This window comes from Pristis pectinata, chromosome 4 (genome assembly GCF_009764475.1).
Source record: "Pristis pectinata isolate sPriPec2 chromosome 4, sPriPec2.1.pri, whole genome shotgun sequence".
NCBI lineage: Eukaryota > Metazoa > Chordata > Chondrichthyes > Rhinopristiformes > Pristidae > Pristis > Pristis pectinata.
This window is the reverse complement of record NC_067408.1, coordinates 106,820,660-106,848,624: the sequence shown is the minus strand read 5'-3', so window position 1 is coordinate 106,848,624 and position 27,965 is coordinate 106,820,660. Positions and strand designations below refer to the sequence as shown.

Below are 27,965 nucleotides of genomic sequence, written 5' to 3'. Positions count from 1 at the left end.
TGGAGGGAGGCAGAGAAATGAGAATGTGATCAAACCCAATGCTACCCAGGTGGAGTGAGGCTCGCTCATTCTGGTTTAAAATGAATTCAATTCAAAAGTCAAAGACTTTTTCCCAGGGCGACTATGGCTAACACGTGGGGACATAATTTTAAGGTGATTGGAGGAAGGTATAAGGGGGATGTCAAGGGTAAGTATTTTACACAGAGAGTGTTGGGTGCGTGGAACAGAGGTTGTGGGGGCAGATACATTAGGGACATTTAAGAGACTCTTAGACACCTGAATGATAGAGAAATGGGGGGGGGGGGCTATGTGGGAGGGAAGAGTTAGATAGATATTAGAGCAGGATAAAATGTCGGTACAACATTGTGGGCCGAAAGGCCTGTACTGTGCTGTAATGTTCTATGTCCTAATTTTTTAACATCCGTGTGTGGGAAAAGACTGGTTATCTTCGCACTCCTGATAATGAATCTCTCTCTCTCTCTCTATCTCTCCTCACACTTCGCCAATATTGACGATTCTAGTATTGGAGTAACTTTTATTATAAATTATCAGTTTAGAGATGTATTGAAATCTTACTCTATGCTTTGTCAAAAATCATTCCCGTTAACAAGTGTTTGACCTGGCAGAGAGCAGGGCGGGTGCATTCAGTCTAAGTAGAATTATTGATCCCATTTATTTTTGGGGGAGGGTTTGGGGGCTGAATTGTCTAATGAAGACTTCAAACACCTTTATCAAAAGGCAACTGAAGAATGTAGTTGTGGAATGTTTAAGGAGAGCTGTGAAATGTGTGCCTTGTATCAGGGACAAAGTCTGGCTCTGCCAATTAATTCCCTATAATGAGAATGTGTCTCTGACAAGCTTTGTGGAATTAGCTGCGATTGTGGTGTTCAGGATGTGGGAAAATACACCGACTGCAGCAAAGCGCTCCAGCTAAACAGCTCTGCCAAAATTATAGGAGCTACTTCAGAGATGCTGCAATCAGACAAACGGAAACTCACGCCCTCCGGCCCCTGGGTTGGTTTATTTGTCCTGTTTAAAGACCTGGAGGATCGGCGAGAGGATGTCACTTGTTGCTGGACTGACTCGCTGACTGGCTCAGCAGTGAAATCATGGAAACTGCACTTTACTGTGTCCGGGCCAAAGTCGCACAGACCTGCCGCTGTTGCAGGGGGAGGCAAGCAGAAACAGGGACCCTAGGCCAGGCTCAGAGGTAAGACTAGAAAACAGACGTCGCATGTTATTACAGAAAACTCCCGTCTTACAATAATACCTTTACACTTTATATTAAACCTATTCGTCTGAATATCGGCATCAGAATTTTGAAGCATTGAGAAGTGACAACAACGATTTTTGTTTCGTAATAATAAGATTAAAATTTTTCCAGAATTCAATAATAGTAAACAAAATAGAACTGAGATCATCTTTTTAAAAAAAACTCAATCATCTTTCACAGATAATGCGTTAAATAGTTTTCTGGGTTTAGAGTATTGTTCTTATGTTGTAAATTATTGGGCGTTGAGATATAAAAACTGTCGTAAAAAGGGCTTTGCTTCTTTTCCGGATTTATTTATTTTGTTAAAAGGCTCACAGAATCTCCTTTGTGTACAGTTCTTCGGCGTTATGGAGACCCTGGGTCACCACAGCCAGAGACACGGAGAAGCACAGGCGGAGCTCGGTAAGGAAGTGATTCTCGCGTCTCCACCTGCTCACCTCAGCTCGCACGGTGAAGCTGAACTTAAACTGCTCCGCTTCGGCGAATTCCCGTAGACCGTGTCCCTTCAGCCTTTTCCACATCCTTAACACCACAATTACAGCCAACTCCACACTAAAGGACAATAACGTTAGGAGGAGGGGCAAAAAACCACCGGCTCTGTCAGTATCTGAGAAAGCATTGTTTCATCGTAACTCCAAATATCATTTCACTTTCCCACACCTATTAATTCATCTTGTTTTGAGGTATTTATACTGAATATATTAAACCTTTCCTAGTTTTTTTCCCCTTTTCAATATACATCTACGACTTTCTATAGAATCCTTGTAGTTTGGTTTAGTTTATATTTTCGTTGTACTTTTGATTAATACCACTGCTGAATGTGTCCAGCTCTTTTTGGTTGCTGTTTCTACCGCGAGTAACCAGCATCCTCTATCTTTACGGTGCTTTTGCATTTTTAATATGTGTACGGAGTATTTCCTCTTAGGGAACATGTCTGGACAACTCGATGGAATATTTTGAGGAATCTCCGAAGTGGATGGTGGCAGCCACTTAGATCAGGTAGATCAGTGCCATCCATAAAGGAGCTCAGTAGAATTGTACCCAGTGCGATTGGAGCACAGATCATCGGTTGGATAAGGAATTAGTTGCTTTCCCACGTGTGAAATGTGGTTATTAATAGCAACAGCGTCTGTGAGGGCCAATGAGCACCGGAGTCCCACAGGGATCAGTTTTATAACGAGCATTCCTCTTCACCACGTTTATTAATGATCCAGATAAACCCGTTGGGAAATGATCCACAAGTATATTCATAGTGTCAGAAATCTATGTGTAATAGCTAGGAACTGAGATTTAGAGCAAATTTAAAACATCTGGATCTAGGCACTGTGAGGGACTCACTCTGTGCCTGGCAGGTGTCTTTCAATATAAACAAGTGCTGCATGATGCATTTGGCAAGGGTAATTGCAAACATGTTACAGCATACAGGGTTATGCACTCAAGGTTGCTGAGCAACAGAAAAATGTGGGGTTATAGTTCATGGATTAATGATGGTCCATTCCCAGTGTTCCAAAGGCAAATAGGATTAAGGATGTACTGCTTGGATAATTAAATATAAAAATCAAATGTAAGTCCTCCTTTTATGAGGGTTGTGTCCTATTGTATTGAGAATATTGTGCCCACTCATGCACAGGAGGAGGTTTAACAAAAGCTAATTGATATCTAGTTTCGGCGCCTTGAACTTTCAGCTCGTGTACAGAACTAATGATTTTATTTTGCAAAAAAAGTGAAGTTTGGGGAATATTACTGAGATCTTAAAATAACTATAGATGTTGTTTCCAACTGGATGGAGAGGAGAACAGTCTCTGTAAGTTATGAAGAGCTAGATTTAGGTTAGATGCCAGGAAGTAATTCTTTCATGGAGAGATGTTGACCTGTGCAATGAGTTATCATGTTGCGTGGTGGGTGCGGATTTTCTGCAAATGCTCAAAAGAGAACTGGACAAGCTTCTGCTCGAAGAAATATATCCTTGAATTTAAGAAAATGGATGGGCTAACAAAATTTAGAGAAATAGGTCTTAGAGCTTTCTTTCTGGGAAAAGATTGGAATTTTTCAGCTATTTTCAATAAATTAACCCAAGAATTTTGCTGAGTTTTTTTTTTGGCCTCTTGCAGGAGAATGTGTTGTTCCAAGATGGATTTCTTTTTGGGAATAGGAGAGAAGATTTGTTTTATTTAGAACTTTTCATGACCTCTAGAAATTATGAAATACTTTACAGCCATTCAAGTTTGTCATTGCTGTAATGTAGGAAATGCAGCGGACAATGTACACACACCAGGCTCACACTAATGGCATTTTAGTGAGAGATAGATAAATATTAGCCATGTCACTGGGGACAATCCCACTGCTCTTCTAGCAAATAGTGTTATTTCTGTGCTGTAGTGTTCTATGGTTCTGTGGTTCTATTGAATCTTTGATATCTACCTGAAATGGAAAACAGAGCAATTTAATCTCTTATTACTCTCTCAGTAATACACAAGATTGTTGGAGCTCAGATGATGGAAGTGAGACTAAACCCACAAGTTCTAGCATAGATGCCAGAGTACTTAACAATTGAGGCACAGCTGACTTGCTATCAGACGAGAGCAGCTAATCACACCAACCTTTTTTCCCTGGCATTGTCTCATATACTCATTTCCCTGCTGTATATATGTGGCATGTTTGTTCTTAATTATAATGTGGATACCCAGCTTTTCCTGTTTGTATTTCACCCGTGCACTTATATCGTTTTCTCTTAGCATTTGAGTTTTCATTTTTAAATAAATAATTGTTTTGGTAGCATTATGTTGATTTAAACTAACAGTTACCCAATGCTTTAGATCTATTTCTTCAATTCTCAATTTGGAACTTGGGTGAAAATTTAAGGTTTTAATTTTTCTGTTGAAAGTAAGTTCCCATGAATGGAAAACTTTGATTCTTGGACAATGGAACCTAAAGAATAATGGATTCATTTTATTGCAATGTACTTCAATGCATGAGCAAGATCAGACTAATCTAGCTCATTATAACTGGATCGAATTTTTCAGCTTTCACTTTTAATTCTGTTTTTTTTGTTTTTAATTAATATTTGTAATATAGTATAATTTCATTTTCTTCAGAAAGCATCAGAGATGCATCGACTTTAAGTCTCTGCAAAGTGCAACTAAATTGGAATTGGTAATAATAACACGTGGATCAAAATCCTATTACAGTGACTTATCCAAGGGGGCCTTGGGGCATTTCCTTTGTTTTTCATCAAAACAAACCAAACATTAAACCAAAAAAATTCAAACTGCACAATATAGCTGGAATCCTCACCCCCTCCCAGCTTAACCTAAAGGAGATCAGTTCCACTTTTCATTTGAGGAAGAAGCAATTCTATTGTTTAAACTTAAGTGCCATTTTTAGGTTTAGAATTAATTGCAACTTGATATCGATATTCACAACGGAGCAAGTTGAAGAAGAAACACCGGGAATTATTGTCTAGTTAATGTAGTGTGTGTAGATGTACGTTGTGTTAAGATTACCTGATTTGTTTTATTTCAAGGACTGGCTCAAGAAAATTACTTCTATTGCTAAGCTAACCTAATAAAACGTTTCCTGACACTCACGAGAGGTGGAGGAACAGACCGAACAATTTAGGGATTAACAAGTGGAGGTGCCTTAGGCATGGGCTGGAGTAGGTTTTGAGAACAATTTTGATGATAAAGGCAGACTCATCAAACTGAAGGGTTTCAGGGAAACAGTCCCAGAGGGTCTGCCGGTGAAGGTGAAACGAGTGGAAGGCAGAGAATAAAATGAGATAGCACTGTGGAGGGATCCGGGAAGAGGACCGCGACTTGCTCCACTCCAGGAATGAATGCGACACGGAATAAAGGAAACTAAGTTTAAAGCACAACCGAATTCAAATAGTTACAGTCAAATGGCAATCTCTTACATTGCAAGCATCCAGATTCCAGCATCTGCAGTCTCATAAATTGCAAATTCCAAAACACCTTAGCTGTGATCAAACCACAATATACAGTACCAGGAAGACACGCATTAAAAGGCATGACTAGAGTCGCTCATAGCTAAAAACAAAACCTGACGAGAGCCAGGTTTGCTTCGCGTTTTAAATACCTGGCTATGATAATGTGCAAGGAAATGAGACATTTTGCTTAAGGTTCTTTTTTAACTGCTTTTTTTTACTTCACAGTTTGGTTCAGTTCCTGATGGTTCAGGGAGCAGACAATCCTTGGGATTTAAACACCCAGTCAGGTGCGTAACAACCTTTCTGGTTCTACCGTCGAGTTTTGCCTGTAATCTTTATTTTAAATTTTCATTTTCAGTGGTTAGTAGCGTCGAATTTATTTTTAAAAAACTCTACATTTATCGCTCCAATAAAATAACAACGTATGTTATTTCTAGGAATATTAAAGTAGTTGAGCATGTTGTTATAACATTTTTATCAGCAATCAGTACTTCAAGTGAATCTAGAGAAATAAAAGACTGCAGATGCTGGAATCTAGATGAAAAACACGATGATGCTGGAGCAACTCAGCAGGCCAGGCAGCATCCGTGGAGAAAAGCAGATGGTCAACGTTTCGGGTCAGGACCCTGTCCTCCAGCATCAGAGTGTTTTGCATCTTCTTCAACTGAATCTGTTCGGTTTGTGGTGTTTGATTTCCCAGGCTGTACCTGCCCAGATCCAAGGCTGACCACTACCTGCATCTTATGGGAGAAAAGGTTTTGGCGAGTTTCCCCGTTCAGGCAACAATGCACTTTTATAATGATGATTCGGACACGGAAGAGGAGGAGGAACAGGAGGAGTTCGTGTCCCTTGACTTGGAATCGGAAAATGCTCCGGAAACAACGGAGATGTTTTGGAAACAGTGAGGGGAGTCAGCGGAGGAGATGGATCGGCTTCAAAGCGGAAAGGCTGTCTTCCGAAAGTGATATGACAACAATCCTGAACCCAACTTACTCCCAGCTCACAGTTCCTCCAGTTCAATTTACCTACAACTGATGCAATTGCAATTATTATTTGCATTTATCATTACGAGGAAATGACAATTTGCACTGTTGTGTATGTATATATGAATATATTTTCTACGTTTATTTTATGTAAGGTTTAAAAATAAACTTTCACATGGAGTTAAGATTTAACGCAGAGCCTCCAGCTAAGCACGACTAACTACTAAATTAGTAAATTCCCTTATATATCACTACACTTTAAAAAAAAACAACTGTAAAGTATGTGTAAGCTCGAGCAGAGTTTCCAAGGCGCATGGGTTGTGGTGGTTTCAAACATTATTCTTTCATTGGGCTCTTTCTTTGGAATATTGGCACTAAAACCAGCATTGATGCGAAGTAATTTCTCTCCACAAAGACACAAAGTTTACAGAGCGCATGCACCCTGAATTCGGAGGTAAAGGCTCTCCTGATATCCCCAGTACAAATGGAGAATCTTCCATCTTCCATCTTGGTGCTGGAGAAGCAAGGGAAGGCCAGAGGGAAAGAAACTGAGCTTACCGTGAACTTGTGCTCTATCAGCAGTCGCCTGTCACTTTGGGCTGGTAGTGCAATTGGACAAAGTGTGTCGTTAGATTGTATGGTGTTGGCTCTGAACTCCCGTCGTTAAGATAAAAGAGGAGATGATAGTAAAATAAATTGTCACTTTGCACTCTGCTGACACAAGAACACAAGAAAGTACTAGCAGCAATAGGCCATTATGTGCTTCAAGCCTGCCCCGCTGATCTCTGCTGGCCTCAATTCCTCTTCTGTGCCACTTCTTCATATCCTTCTATTCCTCGATAGATTAAATATTTATCCACATCAATTTTAATACTTCTAATGATCCAGCCCCCAGCACCCGCCGAGGCAGAGAATTCCAGAGATTCACCATCCACTACCAAAAAAAGTCTACAAACCTCAGTTTTAAATGACCAGCCCCTTACCTTGTAATTATGTCCCCTCCTTGTTCAAGACTTTCCCAGAATCAGGTTTATTATCACTGACATATGTTGTGAAATTTATTGTTTTGCGGCAGCAGTACAGCACAAGACATAAAGACATTAAGAATTACTATAAGTTACAAAAATAAATAAATAGTTCAAAAGAGGAATGATGAGGTAGTGTTCATGGTTTCATGGACCGTTCAAAAATCTGATGGTGGAGGGGAAGAAGCTGTTCCTGAAATGTTGAATGTGGGTCGTCAGGCTCCTGTACCTCCTCCCTGATGGTAGTAATATGAAGAGGGCATGTCCCAGGTGGTGAAGGTCCTTCTTGATAGATGCCACCTTCTGAGGCACCGCCTCCTGAAAATGTCCTCGATGGTGGGGAGGATTGTGTCCATGATGGAGCTGGCTGAGTCTACAACCCTCTGCAGCCTCTTTCAATCCTGCACATTGGAGCCTCCATACTAGGCAGTGATGCAACCAGTCAGAATGCTCTCCACCATACACCTGTAGAAATTTGCAAGAATCTTTGGTGACATACCAAATCACCTCAAACTCCTAATGAAGTAGAGCCCACCAAGTACTGGCGTACCTTCTTCATGATTGCATCAATCAATCAATTTCACATCAATGTGGAAGCACTCCCACTAGTGAAAACATCCCAATATCTACCCTGTTAAGCCCCCTTACAATCTTATATATTTGAATAAGGTCACCCCTCATTTTTCTAAACTCCAAGGAACACAGGCCCAAACTATTTAGTCTCTCATGGCAGGACAACCCTCTCATCCCAGGAATTAGCATGGTGAATCTCCTCTGGACTGTCAACAATGTTACCAGATTTTTTGTCTTTAGGTAAGGGGACCAAAACTGTCCACAGTATTCCAGGTGAGGCCTCTCCAACACCCAGTACAATTGCAACAAAACCTTTTTAAATTCCAACCCATTTTCAATGAAGGCCAAAACGAAGATTGTCTTCTTAACTATTTGTTGGACCTGCCTGCTAGCTTTTTGAAACACATCATCATAAAAGCCCTTCCACTAATTCTCAGTAATGCCCAACAAGTTTGAAGAATACGAAATAATATTTTTTTCTTCTTAATGTTTTTTTTCCCCGAGTCGTCGTTCTGCAGCTCTGTCCTACCTCTCACAAATGAACAATAGTGAACGTGGCTTCTTGATTATCAGATGCACAGTTAAGCTCTGTACTTCTGTCATCAACCATGCAGGTATACATTGTAGCCAAGAGTCATTCAGAAGAGCGGTTGCTCTTCTATGTACCTCAGTGCGAATTCCCCAGCTAAGACCAATTAATTACTTCATCAGAAATTTAGCACTACTGAACTTGTTTTTATTAAGTTTTAGAAACATTTTGTGAAGAAAAGCATCATCCATTCTGTGTCCAATTGGAAAATGTCAGGAAATGGAACTATCTTTCTAGTGGTGTGTATCCAGTGTTACTCGGTCAAGTATAACAAGGATCATAACCAAAGCAGGTCTTCTTTCAATTAATCAGCAGTGCACCTTCTACAACCTCAGCTACATCTGCATGACGTTCTAGTTTTCACTGGACTTTCTGTTCTGATCTTATAGGTGGACCAGGAAACTCCAATCAATTTATAGAGAGTTTGAACTGTGAAAGTGCTGTAGCTACCACCAAATTTATAGATGTTGCAATAAATTGGTAAATTGGTTTATTATCATCATCACAATTACTGAGGTACAGTGAAAAACTTTGTTTTGCAGGCCATTCATACAGATCATTTCATCACATCAGTACATTGAGGTAGTACAAGCGAAAACAATAACAGAATGCAGAATAAAATGTTACAGTTACAGAGAAAGTGCAGTGCAGGCAGACAATAAGGTGCAAGGCCATAACGAAGTAGATTGTGAGATCAAGTGTCCATCTTATCGTACTAAAAGTCTTATAACAGTGGGATAGAAACAGTCCTTGAGCCTGGTAGTATGTGCTTTCAGGCTTTTGTATCTTCTGCCCAGTGGGAGGGGGGAGAAGAGATAATGTCCGGGGTGGGTGGGGTCTTTGATTATGTTGGCTGCTTTACCGTGAAAATTTATTTTGAAATTAGACAGACCTTTCACCATTTTGTTCAAACTTGATTTAAGTAACAGTTTCTCACATGAAAACTCCAGATTATGGGGCCATTCCCTGAAAAGTACATGCCTTAGATATTTATTATATATTGTTACAGACTTATCAGATTGTAAAATTTGAAGAAAAAACTCCTACAAATATCCAAATAATAAAGCTTTTGTGCCTCCCCTGTTGAATGTAAACCTCATAGATGTATTTTATTTCAAACTACCTTATCCAGCTGTTCGTTTTCCTCTGAATGAGTTTGTACAGTGACAAATAACAACTTATTCAGCCAAGGTGAGCATCACATTGGGCCAATTCCATCCACGTATACCCAAACCATTGGTCACACCCCCTAAAGCACCACCTCCTCAATCTACCCCTCAACACAACCTCCAGAGACAGGAACATTAACAGGTTTGCCAGCAAGGGCCAATTGAAAAGAATAAGAACCAAGTTAATTCCTTCTGAAATATTCTAATTTCTGTTTTAATTTTCAATAGCTAAGCCTAAATTGTGGTGGTCAATGATTAATGGTGTTGGGTGAAATGGAGAGAAAATGTAAAAAGGTTGAGAGAAATCTGGTGATTCTACTTCAAGCATTAAATTTCATTACAAAAACATAATATGTTCCTCATAATGGACTGCAGAGATTTAGAATTATTGACTGATGAATGGTGTTTCATTGGATTTGTTGGGATTAGGGAGAACAAAGTAAAACTTTCAGTGAAATCATGTGCATGTAAGTAAAAAAAATAAAAAAAACATTTTCAACTTTCTCCAGCATTACATAACAATTATCCCTGGAAGAGAGATAAACAAAAGGGAGATAAATTGGGTTAAATTCCTGCTTGTCATACCTTTTGAGTGTTTCACTGCCACTGTTGATTTGAATGTGACAGTTGACTGGCCAGATTATTCAGTTATGCCGAGAGTTGATTCATAGAAGTTCTGTGATAACATTGAGGGGTCTCAATCAGATTACAATGATGCAATTTCCACTTCCCATAAATCTATAAACTAAAAAGAATTTCTCAATAACATATCAAAGAAAAATATAAGCAACTTTAGCTCTATGATGTAGGAACTCTGGTCAGCTAGTTGTCTCCTTAGGTATCTATGATTTGAATCTTTTTCCTGTGTTTGTTACTTGGCTGTACATTACCTCTATTTTTTAAGGACATTTTAACTTTTTTTTTCATTTTTTGGCACAGCAATTGATTGAATCAGCTGGTTCTCTTACATCACAGATATTTGTAATTATCTTCAGTATCCAATAATCATTCTAGTGTCTACCAGTTTTAATGCAGAATTTCACCCAGTCTTTAGAAACACTCCCTAATTAGTATGTGAAAGTGCCAAGAGGATAAAATTTACCCATTATTGTGGATCTTCCTCCTGTCGTCTAGTTACTAGGGTGAAGAAGTAATGGTCGTTTTGGTGCAGAGGGTGTATCAGTTTATGTCTTTCTGAAAATGATGGATGGCTCCAGGGGTCAAGAAATGCTATTGAGGTCGGCTTATTGACATATGCCGAAGGAACTTGGCTGCAGGTCTGGGTCTCAATAGCAATGAACAATCACAGCTTTTTGTGTGCATAAACAAAGAAGTATCTTAATATTATTTAAGTCCATACATTGCAGTGGTGACTTAATTTTAAGTTCATTGACAAGTGATAACTAAGTCTTCCTGTAAAACTCCCAACTGCATAGCATAAGAACATATACAAAAAAAAAACAGCATTTTAATTGCTGATAGTTGTAGGTGCACTGAGAGGCAAGTCATTTTTCTTTTGGTGTGTACAGCCTTTAGTGCTATCACAACTGGTCTTCCCAATCCAACAACAACAAAGAATGATTCCTTGACATTTTATAGAAATGCAATCAGATACAAATAGACACCCTCTAAAGAAAGAAGGGTGACTAAAACATGGTCAAGTGTCAACTTTTGTTCAATGTTAGTCTTTGCTCAATGAATGACTTTCAGCTGTCAGAAAGTAATTGGTTAACTCTAACAACTTGGATACATAATTCAGTCCAACACTTCACTGTGTTACTGCACAATGGGGAGAGACCTTAAACTACTGCTCATCCTCCCTTGCATTTGGATCCACAGCAGACCTAACCGCCATGCACACTGGTGTCAACCAGTACTGTGCTATTGCCTCAACAGTTTCCTCAATCTTTCTTGCTGCAATACTGCACCTCCACTCCAACAAGCTTCCTGCTGGAGTGGAACCAATCTACAGGATAAATGGGAAACTGCTCAGTCTATATCAAATCTACTCAGGAACCAAGATCAGCCCCAACTCCAGTCACTGAGCTGCAGTGCAGACGCAACACTTATCTACGCAGATGTCCAGGGGCTGATTGTAGCAATCAAAGGCTTTTGTGGGATCACACTTCTCATGTCTTAGAAAGCAAGTCTTAGCAAAGGCAGATATCATAAAGAAATTCACCATTGCCTTCAGTGCATCAGTACAGCCTCGGGCCATCTGAGGAAAATTGTGACTTGAAGATCAAGACTTCAACCCAAGCAAAAGCTCATGGTCTTCCATGCAGCATGATCCCTACTCTTCCTAATACTTCTGACAAGGACAGCCTATAGCAGCACCTGAAAGCACTGGAAAGGTACAATCAATGCTACCTCTGAAAAAAACCTCGATATCTACTGGTAGGAGGTGAACCAATGATAGTTTCCTGTCCCAAGTCAGTATCTTCAACGATGAGACCCTAATTACACTAATTAGGTCATTCTCAGTCCTGACCAGACTCCAAAGGGAAATAATCCGAGTTCTGTTATAGGAAGAGATTACCAGGTGACAGAGGAAGAGATTCAGCAATGATCTCAAAGCCTCCTTGAAAAACTCTTGGACACTTATCTGCTGCTGCTTATCGTATGATTGCCTTTGTTACATTAATGGCCAAGCGATCCATTTTGTTTAAATGGAAGGATCCAATATCTCCCACTACTTTTCAATGGTTTTCTCAAACTATATCATGTTTAAACTTAGAAAAAATTAGGAGTGGTACTGTTGATCCTTTGCTTAAATTTGAAGAAGTTTGGAGTCCATTCATTCAATATTTTCACATGATATAGATCCCTATTCAATAATCTTTGAACTTAGAAGAGCGGAGTTGACCACATAATAATGCTCTTTGTTCACTGAGAAATACCAGTCCAGTTTTTTTTTCTTTTGAATTTTTTTTTAAAGTTTGGTTTGTTACTTATAATATTTTTTATTTGGGTTTTTTTTTATATAATAAATCTTTTTTCTTTTTTTTGTAATGTAGTCATTTACTAAGAAACAGTGGGGCCTAGAATATATCTTTTATTCTTTATGACTATAAATGTCATGATTGTCCTCCCGATCTCTTTGTATTACGTGTATAGTTACCAATGTTATATGTATTAATCTGTATTAATTTGAAAATTAATAAAAAGATTGAAAAAGAAAAAAAAACTCACAGGAATTCTTGGTTTATGATCACTCAGAATGGAGAAACATTTAGGGATGGCATTGAGAACCTCAAGAACATACACTGGGAGTGCACAGAATCCAAGCTTAGATAGTGGAAGAAGGGCATCTCTTCCCAAGTTAGTCATTGAGTCATACAGCACTGAAACATGCCCATGCTGATCTTTTTGCCCACCTGCACTAATCCCATTGGCCGACAAACTACTTGTATGCCTGTCTGGTCAAGTACCTCCTCCCTCACCTCTGGCAGGGTCCTGTTGGCCACCTCAAACCTACAGAACTGCACTAAAAGTAAGTCACCCTTGATCCCAAGGAATAGCCCAAAAAGAACATTTCACTTGGTTATGATGTCAGGGAGGTCATGGTGAATCTTACAAGGAGCTGCCCTAAGCAAAGTTATAAAATAATGTCGAAGGAATAAAGAGCCACACACTATTACACATATTAAAAATACAATTCACATGAGATTCATGAAAGAGTCAAGGAAACTTGTTCTTTTTAAAAACTGTTTTGGCAGTTAATTTGAAATATTGTCACACTGGTAATTTTCAAGCTTATTCTTACAAACTGAGTTAAAAATTTATCTGATATTTTGTAAGTGTAATACATGTACTACTGTCTCTATTGTCGTTATTCTTTGCAAAATGGTTCCAGTATTAATTATCAGTATTACATTTCAACATAGGAGTCTCAGCTTAGATTGTTGAATAAATAGCCTCCCTTCAAGGTACTTAAGTCCTCTTGCATTGTATCACTATTTCACAGAGTAAAATATTTCAGTTTGTAGCCAGCTCACTAAAAAAGGTAATGCAGTGTAACCTTATATTGGTGATAACTACTCTATGATCAAAGATCGCCAAGAGGTGAGGCTGGGGGCAAGTTTAGGTCTCTCTCTCCTTCCTCATCCACCAGACCAATCCTTAAAAACTTTAGACACATGATCTGATCCTGTTTGTTTTAAGCTTCTGAGTAAATCATTAGACTGGGACACAGCTCTGTGATGGAAACTTTGTTTGTTTGGCTGCTTTATCTAAAAGCAGCGATGACAGTGCAAAGCCACTGAATTGTCCGTGCCCTGTGTAAACTACGATAGGCTTGGGCTCAGGTGAAAATTTTGTAGGAGCATGCTGATTGAAAAGCCATGGTGAAAACTACAGTGATAAAGATCAGCCACCTATTTCACTTACACCCCTAAGATCAGTAAAGCCATCACTTTACAGTTGCTTCTGTATACTGAATGATCACAATCTAATACACCCTAATGGAGACCAAACACCACCAAACCACAACTGTGTTAATATCAATCAACCAGCTGGGGAAATTATGAACTAACATCTTATAATCCATTCTCTCAAGCAATTTAGAACCTGACATTACCCAGAAATTTCACCTTATTCCATGTTTTACAGTTTGCAGTTATACTAAACTCTCATAGCTATTTCCTCAGTAGAAGTAACAAAATTCACTCAGATGAATCATTGTGTATGTTTGGCCTGTAGCTGTACAACTCAGTCTCAGGTGTCAGCTGACTAGCGGGAAATGGTCTGTGGAAAATTTTGATTTTCATTTTCCATTCCTTTAAAAGTAGTTTTATAGTAACAAGAATCCATTTATTAAAGTAAAGCACTAATAGTTGTGCAAGGCAGGATAATATCTGCTTCTAAGGGTCCAAGTGCATTCTCTGGCATTCCATATGTACCCTAGACTGTCAGCAGAAACTACGAGGATTTTTGGTCACTGACTCTTCAGCAAGCTCTGCTTATGGATGTCTATTCGATTTCTCAATAAGTCATTCTTTAGCCTATTCATATTTCCCTGGTATGTATAGCCTGGCATTTCTGGTGTCATCCTGGTAAATGTGTTTGCATCCTCTCCAGTGCCTCTATATATTTTTTTTTACAGATTGGTGACCAGAGTTAAAGACAGCTGTTTGAGGTTTAGTACACAATTAGTATAGCTCCTCTACTTTCCAATTCCATCACTCCAGGAACAAACCCTTATTGTTTTGCTTTTTAGGGGACTTAAGCTGCATTTCTGATATTGTGATTTAGATAACTACTTTGATACCCTTTGTTCCCTAATCCATTTATATATTTTTATTTTGAGTGTTGCATATATTAACAAAACATAATACCTCACATTTATCTAATATTCATTTTAAAATATATGCACATTTTGCAAGGTTATTAGTAGCTTCCTATACTTTGTTGGATTCTCCTCAGTACTGACTATTCTCTAACTCATAGCATGTTATAGTTTGTACCAACTTACACATTAGGTTTTAATTCCACAATTTTAATTATTGATCACAACATTCCACCTACTACCCTTTAACCCTAATCTGTTTTCTTTCTCAATGCCATCTGGGTATCAATTACTGATGCTCTGACTTTATTAATCCATTATGTGAAGCCTTACTGATGGCCTTTTGGAAATTAGATACGTTACATGTACTACATTGCCCCTGCTGGGCTCTCTGTCACCTCTTCAAAGAATTCAATGACATTTGATCATGAAAATCTCTCTCTTTTGAAATCATTATATCTTTCTCTCTTTTTCCTTTAAGAAGATCCATTTTCCCAACCATCACCATTAAGCTGTCCGAGTTTAGTTCCCTTGATATGTTCCCACTTCTTAAATATCAGCATGACATTAGGTACCCACAATTTCACTGGCACTATAGATTTATTACAGAATTGTTACATATGTGTAATACTGCTGCTCTTACCATTTATTTCAAGACATGTAAATTTAATGTTTTTGGGCCAGAAGCTTTATCCTCTGGGGTTGATAACTTTTTAAAATAATTCACCTCTATTTATTTTAAATGTTATACAATTTCTGTTATCTTCTGAAAACAAGCCCACCTTATGTGTCTGTCCAATGGACATAGAATGAAGTAATTATTTAATATTTATGCCATTTTCTTTTGGATTCCCCACTACTGAGCTCAACTTTCCACTTGTATTTGTGTTCCTTAACCGTGATCTGTCTTACTTGATGCTAGTTGGATGGAGTTTCTGGCCATAATTTGATATCTAATAATAATTGGTAACACCCTGTGGGAGGGAATAGCTATGCTAGTCTAGTTTGGTGAGAATATCTCAACCCCTTGCTACCCCCAGCCACCAATAAACACTTGAAGACTGATGTATCCTTAGTCTTGTGCTGAGCCTGTAACAGGCGTTGAGACTTAAAAACAGAACACATAACTGTCAGACTCTTCGGTTCAGTGATAACACTTACCTCGACTCAGGTCATAGGTTCAATCTCCAAACACGTGAACACTTAATCCTTGAAGTTATTTCAGTCAAATACTGAGGGAGTACTGCAGCATCAGGGGTTCTATCCTTCAGATACATTGTTAAACTGAAGTCACATCTCAGGTTAATATAAAAGATTCTGCAGCACTTTTCAGATTGGCTACTTTTCCCCCTAAGTGACTACCTTGAAAACTTAAAAGGCAGAAAGTGTTGAGGGACATCATTAAGAGGTGTTATATACATGAAATTAATTATTTTTATCTTCTGATAGTCTGTTGTATATTGGCATTGGCAATAGAGGCAGAAAGAGGTTAATTATCATTCTTCTAAACATAGGATCATTGTGCAGAAGAAAGGGAGGGAGAGAAGATCCACAAGAGTGAGTTGAGGGGGAATACAGTGAGCTTCAATAAACTACATTACATTATCTGGACAGCCAATAACTGAGTTGTTCCTCCTACCAATATCTACATCACAATTAAGAGGTTCCTTCATAGTATATCGAAATAAAACACTGGAAAATTTGATCTATTTTTAATTATAACTTAGGACTCAATTCACAGCATAACCTTTTATAATAATCTTTTGATTGATATTCATCTTCTACCCTTTTAAAACATCTGCTCCAAACTGTTTCCTGCTATTACATAACATTCACCATTTAACCTGGCTGGCGTAACATGCAACAGTATTCTAGTTAATACATTACAACCCTGCTGAATGGGAAACTGGTCTATGGAAGCTCAGTTTCTGGTGCACATGACAGGTCTGCTTGCTGAAGTGAATAATAGCTCACAAACTACATCAACATTGTTTCTGAGAAACCGAATGAAATATTGCCAAATTTTGCTGATGATACAAAACTAAACAGGACTGAAATCAGTGAGGAAGTTGTAGAGAGAAGTCAAGAGGATCTGAACATGCTAAGGGAGTAGCTGAGAACATGGTAAATGGATTATAATGTGGAAAAACATGATGCCATCCACTTTGGTGCACTAAACAGAAAAGTTATGTATTTTTAAAATGACAGCACAGTGGGAAGTGCTGGTGTTTAAAGGGACTTGGGTGTCCTTGCACACTAGTCACTGAAAGCTCACATGCAGTTGCAGCAAATAATTAGGGAAGTATTGGAATGCTGACTACTATTGCGAGAGGATGTGTATGGAAGACATCTTACTGCAATTATATAGGGGTTTGGTAACACCGTACCTCAAGTATGGTGTAGATTTGATCTCCTTATTTAAAAATAGATATACTTGCCTAAGAAAGTATCACAAAGATTCACTGGAGAGGTTGCAGAGATGGTGATTTTTACAAGGAGACTGGGTAGACTCGGGACTTGAGTAGACTCTAGAACTTAGAAGAATGAGAGATCTCATCGACCCTTTCAAAATTCTAATGGAGCTCGACAGGCTGGATACAGAAAGGATAATTACCCTGGCTAAGGAGTCTAAAACTAAGGGGTCACAAGTCTCAGAATAAGGGGCAGGCTGTTTAGGGCTGAGATGAGGAGAAACGTTTTGACTGAGAGTAGGGAATCTTTGGAATTCTCCACCTAGAGACCCGGGAAGGCTCAGTCATTGAGTACATTCAAAACAGAGATAGCTAAGTTCTGGATATTAAGGGAATCAAGGAATATAGAGATATTGCAGGAAAATGGTACTGAGGTGGAAGATCAGTCCTTATCCTGATGAATGGCAGAGGAGGCTCAAGGGAACAGATAACCTATTCCTGCTCCTAATCCTTATGCTTAATGTTCCAATGAAACATGCTCTTGTATCGATTGGTATCAGGCAGGGTAATGGCTGGTGCTTTTATGTCCCTGGAAAGAAGTTGTGGTCTCTAAAGCTAATAATTCCTATGCAAAGTTAAATTGTGTGGCCACTAATTGAAAGAAGAGTGGATTCAATTATGACACATCTAATAAAAAAAATTCTTAGTTGAGTTATTGGAACATCTCATAAAATATCCAACAATTTAAAGTAAAGGGTAGTGTTATTTTAATAAAGTTTCACAAAGCCATTGACTAACACTATGTAGTTGTTGCTCAATTATCATCAGAAAGACAAGTGATTTGACCTAGTAAATTATCACAGGCCAGATGGCTCCAGTTTGTCTCTTCTTAGCCATTAGCTTTATCCATCATCATAACATTTCAACAATTTAACTAAATGACAGAGACAGCCTTCAGCAAGAATGATAAAATCTTCTAGTGGGATTTATAGTTCTGCCACCACTCTCCCATACCCTCAGGTAACAGGAGGTCACCTGCCATACTCTAAACTATGGCCTTGAAGACAAAGTATGCAGTCATGGTATATTTTACATCATACATACAGTCATGATTTTTCCACTGAAATCCAAATTACTTTCTTGAAATAAAATATTGTGCAAGGACTTTAGCAGTCTTGTTTCTACATTCCTTTAAGCTTTTAAAGCTGGTTAACTTCATTCTCTAGCTTTTAGGATCCAATACATGTCTCACTCATCGTCTTCTGCATGAATTTGAGAGGCTTAAGATCTGGATGAGATTTATGGGGACCCTGAAGGTGATTGAAACTCAGCCATGAACTCTTGACCATCACGTTGGCAAACTGTCAGCAAAAAAAAGTTAAAATCAAATAGTGAAGAGTCCTTTGCATAGAAGCAGATCTGGGGGCCTTGCATACTCCCGTAGGTATGATTTTAACTGCATCCGTATTATTGCTTTAAGGGGGAGCCAACAGTGGCTCATTAATATAAAACTAATTTATGTTTTTTTCCCCACACTATTATTAAATGCACTAATATAAGTATCACTGTTGCTTGTTATATGAATCACATAAATTAAATGAATCCAGGATCAATTGCTGAACTGGGCAGTCAGATTCAGTTGGAATGGCAATAATGATATTACAATTATTGTCTCCTAGGTTGAAAAGGAATCAGACTATGGATTCTGAAACCCAAGTGAAATCCAGTGAAAATAACCTTCAGAAAATCTTTTGCAACAATGGTCATCAAGTAAACTTCTAATATTTGCTGTCTGGAGCATCACTTGAGATACATCCTTTCTGCTGTTTTCCACAAATATTTTCCAAAGAGAATTAGAAACCATTTAAAAACAAAGTCTTTTACTGATAGCATGAAAATGATCACAATGCAGTTGCCAACAAAATATTTTCCTTAAAACATGAAAAATGCTATTTGAAAGCACAATAATTTGACTAAAAATTCATTGTACCAATATACCATTTTGCAGTTGTTAAAACAAAATTCCCATTTTAATTAATAATTGTAAATGATGCAAAATACTGGTTCTTTTGTTCATAATAAATATCTAGAAGAAAGCAGAAAAAAATTCAGTTTACTCAAATCATTTGATGCAAAAACTTGTGTTAAATTTACACTTTGTACCTATTTACATTTCGTAATTCATTTTATTGAGTATCTTGTTTGCAGCACAAAAAGAAACTTTGATCAGAAATGGGCTATGGTCATCTGCGGGGAGAAAAATAATGACCATAATGCACTTGCACCTTCTCCCCCTTATCACGATCCCTGCTACAAGCTGTACTGAAACTTGATTTCCTCCTTCCTTCCTGAACCAAAACTCAATATCCACTATCTCAGGGACTGCACTGAAGCTCTAGCAATCCAGACTCAAGAGCAATTCTGTCCTATTTTCATTTACCTATTTCTTTGTTGATCTGTCCTGTCTGAATTTTGCAGCTCTAAGAATGTGACAATGCACACTGCTATGTATCCTTTCCAATAAGGTATTAGATGGCATAAGAGATGATGCTTAATGTATTCACAGCAAGCAATGCTCAAGAACAGCAGTGCTTCCTTTCCCAAGTTGTTGAAAGACACTTCTAGGTATCTGTTGTACACTACCATTGTCTTGAACAATGAACTAGCCTGGCGATATTTGCCTGTGGCAGCCGAGAAGTGTAGCATTGCATAACTCAGGAAGGAATATTACTACTGACTGGAAGATGAAAAATATCAAGACAAAATGCCCTTAGCATTCTTCTCCCCAGACAACTTTGCCCCAAATGTATATAACATTTGGGCTAAATTTGAGATTTGCGGGAAGATATTCTCCAGAGGGAGAAAATAAGATTAACCACTTGAACACCCAGGTCTTCATGTCATCTAAAGGTTGGGATGCAGAGTGGTAAATAGCTACTGCTATGGTCCTGCACCTACAACTGGTGGTACCACAGGATATGGTACGTCCATGCTGTGGTCAGAAGGATGGAAACACACCCATATTTAACAATGTACCATGTTCACTGGGAGGAGCTACTGTAGCTGCTTGTCCTGCTGGCAAAAGCACAAATCCATGTTTATTAGCTGTCCAATAACCAGTGTGAACAGGGCTGCTTTCATTTCAAGTGGCCTGCAAGCTCACATGTCTGACAGCAGAAGTTCAGCCATAGTCATAGACATAAAACTGAACCAGGCAGGTGTGCAGTACTTGGTTCATTAGTGATCAACCATCCTTGCTCACCTTAAGAATCTGGATGGATAGACAAATCAAGAGAGGCCAGGATTCTGTCCCCTCAGCTCCAATTAGACCTTCAAGCCAATGCTCTAATGGGTCGAATCATTAGAATTGCAAAGTTCAACAAAAAGACAGTTTAGAATGCTGGTGCATTGCATGGATTTCTCTCATTAATTCTAGGAGTATTCACACAAATTTGGCACTGTAATACCTCCACCTTGCCAAACTGCACTCACTTTCTGCTCAAGAGCAAATTCTGTATCAGATGCAAATCTGACATGCCAAAGTGTGTCAAACAGGATGATAGGTTCAACTTATAACAAGCCATTATTAGCAATTAAATAGATAAGTCCTGGCCAATCTTTCTCCAACCCAAGAACAATGATGGTCTTACAAAATCAGTCTCCCAATTAATTCAGCACAAACCATGGTCTGGGAACTACACGGTTTTTAAGGCACATGTACTACACTGTATGACAGTGTATCTACTGAGCCTTTAGTAGAAGTTAAAATGTTATTAATTTCTAGTCTTTTAATTCACAGAAGTGCACAAATTTACAGAATACATGCCTTTTGATGACAGCATTCTAGAATAAAATACATACAGCATTGTCACTACATCAGAGGTCTGAAGTTTCACTGGAGTTCTCAGCAGATGAATCCATATTCCTAGCAGCATGTGACCGCCACGTGACTGACTGATCACCAGCTGCCTCACGGGATGTAGAAAGAAAGAAAATTCTATTCACTTCACTGATGGAAACATCTTGTAGGCCAGGGATTGCTCCTTCAACATATGGTTTGCTCTGTTGACTTTTTGCATAACTATCTGAAAAGAAAAATGTCTTTCTTATAAAAGACAGAACTTGATGTTTAGTTTTTAAAGAGCCACATTACTCTAAAGTAGCCAGTTAGAATAAATATTAAACTACCCCTCTCGATAAGACAGACTCTTGACCTCACAATCTACCTCATTGACCTTGCGCCTTATTGTCTATCTGCACTGCACTTTCTCTATAGCTGTGACACTTTACTCTGCATTCTGTATTGTTTTACCTTGTACTACCTCAATGCACTGTGTAATGAATTGATCTGTATGAACGGTATGCAAGATGTTTTTCCACTGTACCTCAGTACAAGTGACAATAATAAACCAATTCCTCTCCTGTATGTATGCACTGAAATGATAACAGATTCTAGCCTAGAGAAATGAGAGAACATGGTATTATTCTTGGGTGTCACTGAACAGGCTTGCATTTATAGGCAACCCCAAAGAGCTGCAAAATTTTGATGAACTGCCTCACTGAACTATTGCTAATGATTCAATCTAGCTGACTGACTGCAGGGAAGTTAACAGTCAACCACAGTGCTATGTGTTTAAAAAATCACATAAAGGTATCCAGAAACCAAGATAGGTTTGGGCTGCAGATTTCCTTCGAGAAAGGAAATCAGTGAATCTGATCACTCATTCCAAGAATCTAGTACTTGTTCACTTTTATTGATTACCATTTTTTAAAACTTCATATTTATTTTGTTAATTAAATGAATTTAAATTCCCCAACTACTGTGATGGGATTTGAACTCTGCATCTCAATCATTCGTCCAATCACGTAGATAGCCCAGTAACATTAGACTGTCATGATCACTGAACTTGCTGTTTAACTTCTTATAAAGTCATCTCTCCTACATTAAACTAACTTATGGATTTAAAAGGAAGATTTCCTCCAGTATGCTTAAAATCACAGTATGAAAGCCATGCCATACAAGAGGAAGTGCTCAATGAACAATGCTGCATGTTGAGCTTTACTTTACACCCCTCTCCTTTTCATAAAATCTCCATTACTGGAATCAAAGGCTAAGTTTATAAATCAGAAGAGTACCTTCCATTCCTAAAACAACCCAGACTTTTTGCAGAAAATAAACTAAGCATTACATACAATTGTGTTGCAAAAGATTGCTGCTGTTTGATTTAAAACACATCAAATTACTCCCAATAGAAGAAACCAATCAAGTTATCTAGTGATCACATAACTCCATGACCATTTCAATTGCCACTCTACTGCTTTGTTGGGTTTGACATTCAAACTCACCTGTGACAGTATCTACAGAGTCGAGTGGAGGTGTGCTCATCATGTTAACTCCACAGAGTAAAATATAAGCAATTACTATGACAACAAGAAGATAGATAGGCAAAGCCACCGCCCAGTACCTATGGAAAATATTAGTATGGTGTTAAATTGTAAATAAATTCACATTGTATTACAATCCATCAAGAATGCAGAAATATTTATTTTAAATAAAGTGTTGATGCTGGGATTTTGCATATGAACATAAAACTTTTATTTAACTCCTTACATATTTCTGCCTTATTCATATTTCCATATACATAACTGTCTATAGATTACCAGGGGAAAAGTTCTCCAGCAATGTAATGAAAGACAGACACATTACAAAGCTACAGGTACATCTTTGTTCCTCTACTTAGGTCAGTGAAAAAGTAATCATTCAACAAGAAATAAATCTGCACTTATCCAAAATTACTCGACCTCAAGATATCACAGACTCCTCATCTGGATATTTGTCAACTGTACATAACTGTCATTTGTGCACAAATTCCCATAAATGATAGTATATGAAAAGGGAAGAATCAATCATCCACCCACCAAAAAATTGCTAATTTTCTGCTAAATTTGCAGCACAATGTTATAATAAATAAAGGAGGACTATTTTGACTGCAGCTAACAAACCTGTAAACTGGACTCCAGAAATTCTTGAAGCAGGCAAACTCTTATCAAAACTGATACCATTCTGGTTTTGGTACTCAATTAATAATCAGAACTACATTATAAATTTCATGCATGATTATTTTATATTGAGCACAGATTATTATGATGATTTTCAATAACACTTACTTCTGTGGCCAATAGGTGAGACCTACCGAGTGCAACCACGACTCTGGAACATAGGCCCATACTAAATACAGAACTGTAAGTGAGAATAATAAATCACTGTAAAAATGAAGCAGCACAATAAAATCCTGTTTCAGCAACCCTCCTTTAGCTAATACCTTAAGCAAGTGTAATTCTGCCTTGTTAAATGATTTGAGTATTCAGTTAAATTATTAAAATAGTTTGATTATTATTTTCAAAGAATTACTTATTAATTAGTACCATTTGCTCCAACAGCATCAGGAAATTGGAAAACTTAAGAACAAAATTACATGATCCAGATTCATATTAGCACCATAACGTTATCACAATAAATTGCAGTTTAGATCCAAGCTGCTGAGATTTCAGAAATGTCAACATGATGATTATTTGGGGGATAAACCTCAGTTGGGAGGGTAAAAATGCAGGCTAAAACATCCATTATTTTCTTTCTATTCCCTCTGGGTGCATTAAATGCCCTGCTGAAGCATTGATGCAAACACTTTTGATTCACACTAACACTGCAAGTATAATATAAATGCAGTTTAAATTCAACAATAAGTCTGGATACAATCAAAATGATCATGATTGAATTTCAATTAACATTAATGGAATCATAGCCTGGAAGCCATTTTGTCCATTGTATTCATGCCAGCTGAAAAACAGCTATTGAAATAAATTCCACTTTCCAGATTAGGCCACAACTTTGTAGGTTATGACACCAGGTGCTCACTCAGATGCTTATCAAATGTGATGATGATTTCTACCCCAACCATCCTTTCAGCAACGAGTTCAAGAATCCTACCAATCTGTGTGAAAACATCTTTCCTCAACATACCCCTAACTCTTCTGCTTATGATGGGAAATACTTCACCCTATTTACTCCACCTAGATCACTCAAATTTTATGCAGCTCAAATTAATTCCACCCTCCCCACAAACTCTTCAGCTGCTTCTATACTTATAAAAACAGCCAAGGCAATCATTCCTCATGACCAATCTTCGCTATCTATGAACATTCTCATAGATCCCCTCTGAAATCTCACCACTGCTATCACATTCTTCTTATTTAGTGAGTGGATAAAGCTGTAGGAATGAGATGACTGGACTTGTACCCAAGAGGGAGAGGTCAATTTCTAAATGGTGAGACATTAGAAATTATGGAAGTTCAAGGAACTTGGGTGTCAATATACAAGGGTCATAGAAATGGAATAAACAAATGCAGAAAGTAATCAAAAAGGTAAGTTAAATACTGGCCTATACACCTAAAGGAATAGAGTGCAAGTTGATAACAAAAAAGTCCCAATTAGAACACATCTGGAGTATGGGAACCTGTTCTAGGCATTATACCTTAGGTATATTGTAGATGGTAGAGAGCAGATTTAACCATACAATATTGCTGACATCCTTGGAGTTTTATATGAAATAAAAACAGAAAATGCCAGGAACACCCAGCAAGGTAGGCATTGTGCGTAGAGAAAGAAATATTTAACAGTTGAAAATATTAATTGCTTTGCTTTCTACAGATGCTGGGTAGGAATTAAATAGTAATTACACAAACTAGGGATAAATAAGAGTTATGTATTAATAGAATCAGAAATTTACAGCCTAAAAGTCTGTAACTGAGAAGGACATGAGGTATTAAGAACAGAAAGGGTAGGTAGATGGAAGCAATTTGGTTTGGGAGATGGGGACTAAACAACATAGTCCAAAAATTAGAGCCTAAACTTCCAGAAATTAGAAACATGCAGAGGGTGGCAGAAACTTGGAACATTCTTTCACAAACAGCAAATGATGCTAGATGAATTGTTTGATTTTTGTTAACCAAAGGTATGAACTAAAATGGGACAAAGGGTGGAAGTAGTTGAGTCACATATCAGCCATGATCTCAATGAGGGGCTAACCAGCCTAGTCCTGACCCGATATCACTGGAATTGGAATGGGATATTCTTTTACAAAACAGTAAGAGGTAGGGTGAAACACTGTTTATGCTACTGAACCAGTAATCTAGTAAATATGAATTTAGCCACTTTATCAGATTATTACTGATTTGTTGATTTCCTTGAATCAACGAAGAGTAACTACCATCTTTACCTGACTAGGCCTATATGCAACTTCAGCCCCATACTAAGACTAAATACCAATTCACCTCCATCTTCAACTCTTTGGGCACCATGGTTGGCCACAAACATCAGCTGCTATAAGCAACAAAAGCCAACCAGGCCTGCTATTCCACATCTTTTTCCACTAATCCGTGCTGTCATTTGCTCAGGCAGGATTAGACATTCATTGTCAAATAGCCTGATCAAACAAAATCCTCTTCTCAGGATTGTCTGTTCATCAAGATAAACTTTTACAATGCTGTTCAGAGCAGGCACAGGGGTGGGAGAGGGAGGGTACAAGGTAATCAAATTGAAACACAGTGACTACTTCCTATGATTTGTGAAACACTTTACTTGGACCATCAAATGACTTCATTCATTTTTAATAAATTCTACAACATTACTCACTGAATGCAAACTTTGAGGCGAGAAACAGCACAAACCCATAAATGGCCCTCTCAGGTAACGGTGATGGAGAGGTTACCGCCATTGTTCATTTCTAAAACAGACAAATTAACATTTACCGGGTGTACCGAAATATCCTTTGGAGATCCTTGACTAGCACATGGCTGAACTACTGGTGCAAATTACAGCTCATTTTGTCAAAGAAAATATCAATGAATCATAAAAACTTATGGCAGAGGCAAATGGTCAGCCCACTTTATACATCCCAGCCAAAAGGAGATATTTATGTTAATACTATTTCCCAGCTCTCAGTCCATAATACTGCAAGTCACAGCTGCTTGTTCAGGTACTTTTTAAATGAGACTAGGATTCTGCCTCCACTGCTTTTTTTTAGGCAAAGTTTGAGATGCCCAATACTCTGGGTGAAATGTGTTTTCCCTTCAACTCTTTCTACCAACTAGCTTAAATCCATGCCCCATTGTTAATTAACACCAAGTCCTTCCTCTTCATCCTGTCAAGGGCTCTCCCCTTAATTTGCAGTACAATATGCATATTCTTTGAATCATTATGAAAACTCAACAACAAACCACATCCAAACCTTAAGCAGGATCATCCCCCTCAACATCAATGAATGGTTCCACTCCCCAAATTAGCCAGCCTTAATGCCATACTTCAATTACGGTTATTTTAACAATTTGTATAGATATTTAACCTAAAAGCCTGGATTCAATTTCAATACAAAGTTGCAGGAGTGAAATAATATTATGAAATCCATTTCATTTACTTCTGATTAAATACGTAACTCAGGTGAGGTTTCATTCATTAAAATGCTGCAGTTTTTCCCCTCTAGAAGACAGGTAATGGTTGAAGCACCGCCACTGGCATCAGCATTTCAGACGTGGCATAGGGGATGGGAAGGAGACTTAGTGTCAATACCACAGCTGGCTGGCAATTTCAAATAAATGAATTTCAGGGAGCTCACTATGACAAACCCAACAAAAACTGATGCTCCGTGAATATGAAATTAAATATCATATCAAATGTTCCAACTCACACATTGAGCTGGGTCATATGTTATTAAAGGGATAACAGCCAAGTGTCAATAAATTTCCAACATCCAATCAAGTATCACATCTACTCCTAAACTGTTCGAAAACAGAAATGCTGCAAAAACTCCACCCGTCAGGCAGCACCTTCGAACGTCCCAGACCTGAAGTGTTGCCTGTTCCTCTCTCCACAGATGCTGCCTGACCTGCTGAGTGTTTCCCAGCATGTTTCAGCTTTCCAGCATCTGCAACTTTCTTCCCCATTTACCCCACCGCATTTGTTCTCTTATCCAAAATTTAAAACGTGCCAGAAACTTGTTGTAACTGGCTGTATTTTAGAGGCAGCTGATAAACCAATGGATCCGAGTGCCAGCTCCAGCCCCAGTTCTCCCCCTCACTTCCTGCCTCCCCTTCCCGAGGCCAGACTCAGACAGTCGCTGTCCTACCAACAAACACTCCAGACAAATACGGTGCTGACTCGGACCACACTTCGAACGACACTGACCCACCAGTTTTAATGCTAACCGAGGCCAATAGCGACCACAACACGCCACCTCAACCCCCGCCTACATTAGCATGGCGGCGGCGGCCTGGCGCGATACGCATGCGCCAGACGGTCCCTGACACAGTGACGCGCACGGCAACTGCAACAGGCTGTGTGGATCCCGTAGGATTTACAGCAATTACGTGATGAACCAGCACAAATGCTGTGTGATGCATCCTAATATAATAGCATAAATGCAGAGACTGCATTTTGCATGATTATAATAGCTATGAAATAGTACATATGACTGGTGTATTATTCTCAGTAATACCCTGCATGGTTCAACCATTGAAACTGGATAAATTTAGATGTATCGATCAGTTATATAAGATGCATTGGCGAGTTATATATTAACAGTAGTGCTGATATTGTGCGTCGACCAGAGGAAAAACAACAATGAAAATTGGTGCATTGGCAGATATACCATGTT

At 38.4% G+C, this 27,965-nt stretch overlaps 2 protein-coding genes across 9 annotated transcripts; one reads left to right on the top strand and one right to left on the bottom strand.

The window, feature by feature from the left end:
• Positions 1-1,082: 1,082 nt before the first annotated feature.
• Positions 1,083-19,076, top strand: ripply3 (ripply transcriptional repressor 3). Of its 3 annotated transcripts, none has more exons than XM_052014772.1 (4): positions 1,083-1,210; positions 1,609-1,675; positions 5,445-5,506; positions 18,936-19,076. In XM_052014772.1, exons 1-4 carry the CDS (start codon positions 1,110-1,112, stop codon positions 19,036-19,038), a joined length of 333 nt encoding a protein of 110 aa, XP_051870732.1. In that variant the 5' UTR covers positions 1,083-1,109; the 3' UTR covers positions 19,039-19,076. The 3 variants fall into 3 exon arrangements, with proteins under 3 accessions (XP_051870732.1, XP_051870733.1, XP_051870731.1); XM_052014773.1 differs by lacking the exon at positions 18,936-19,076 and adding an exon at positions 8,779-9,896; XM_052014771.1 differs by lacking the exon at positions 18,936-19,076 and adding an exon at positions 5,920-8,762.
• On the bottom strand, positions 18,052-27,630 carry pigp (phosphatidylinositol glycan anchor biosynthesis, class P). 6 transcript variants are annotated; one of them, XM_052014770.1, is made up of 6 exons: positions 27,497-27,580; positions 25,949-26,039; positions 23,425-23,497; positions 22,603-22,721; positions 21,118-21,341; positions 18,052-18,617 (listed from the first exon to the last, which is right to left on the bottom strand). In XM_052014770.1, the coding sequence occupies exons 2-5, from the start codon at positions 26,028-26,030 to the stop codon at positions 21,133-21,135; spliced, it is 483 nt and encodes a 160-aa protein (XP_051870730.1). In that variant the 5' UTR covers positions 26,031-26,039; positions 27,497-27,580; the 3' UTR covers positions 18,052-18,617; positions 21,118-21,132. The 6 variants fall into 6 exon arrangements, with proteins under 6 accessions (XP_051870730.1, XP_051870729.1, XP_051870726.1 ...); XM_052014769.1 differs by lacking the exon at positions 18,052-18,617 and adding an exon at positions 19,224-19,342; XM_052014766.1 differs by lacking the exon at positions 18,052-18,617 and adding an exon at positions 26,730-26,823 and having other exon boundaries at positions 21,132-21,341; positions 27,438-27,556.
• Positions 27,631-27,965: the final 335 nt, after the last annotated feature.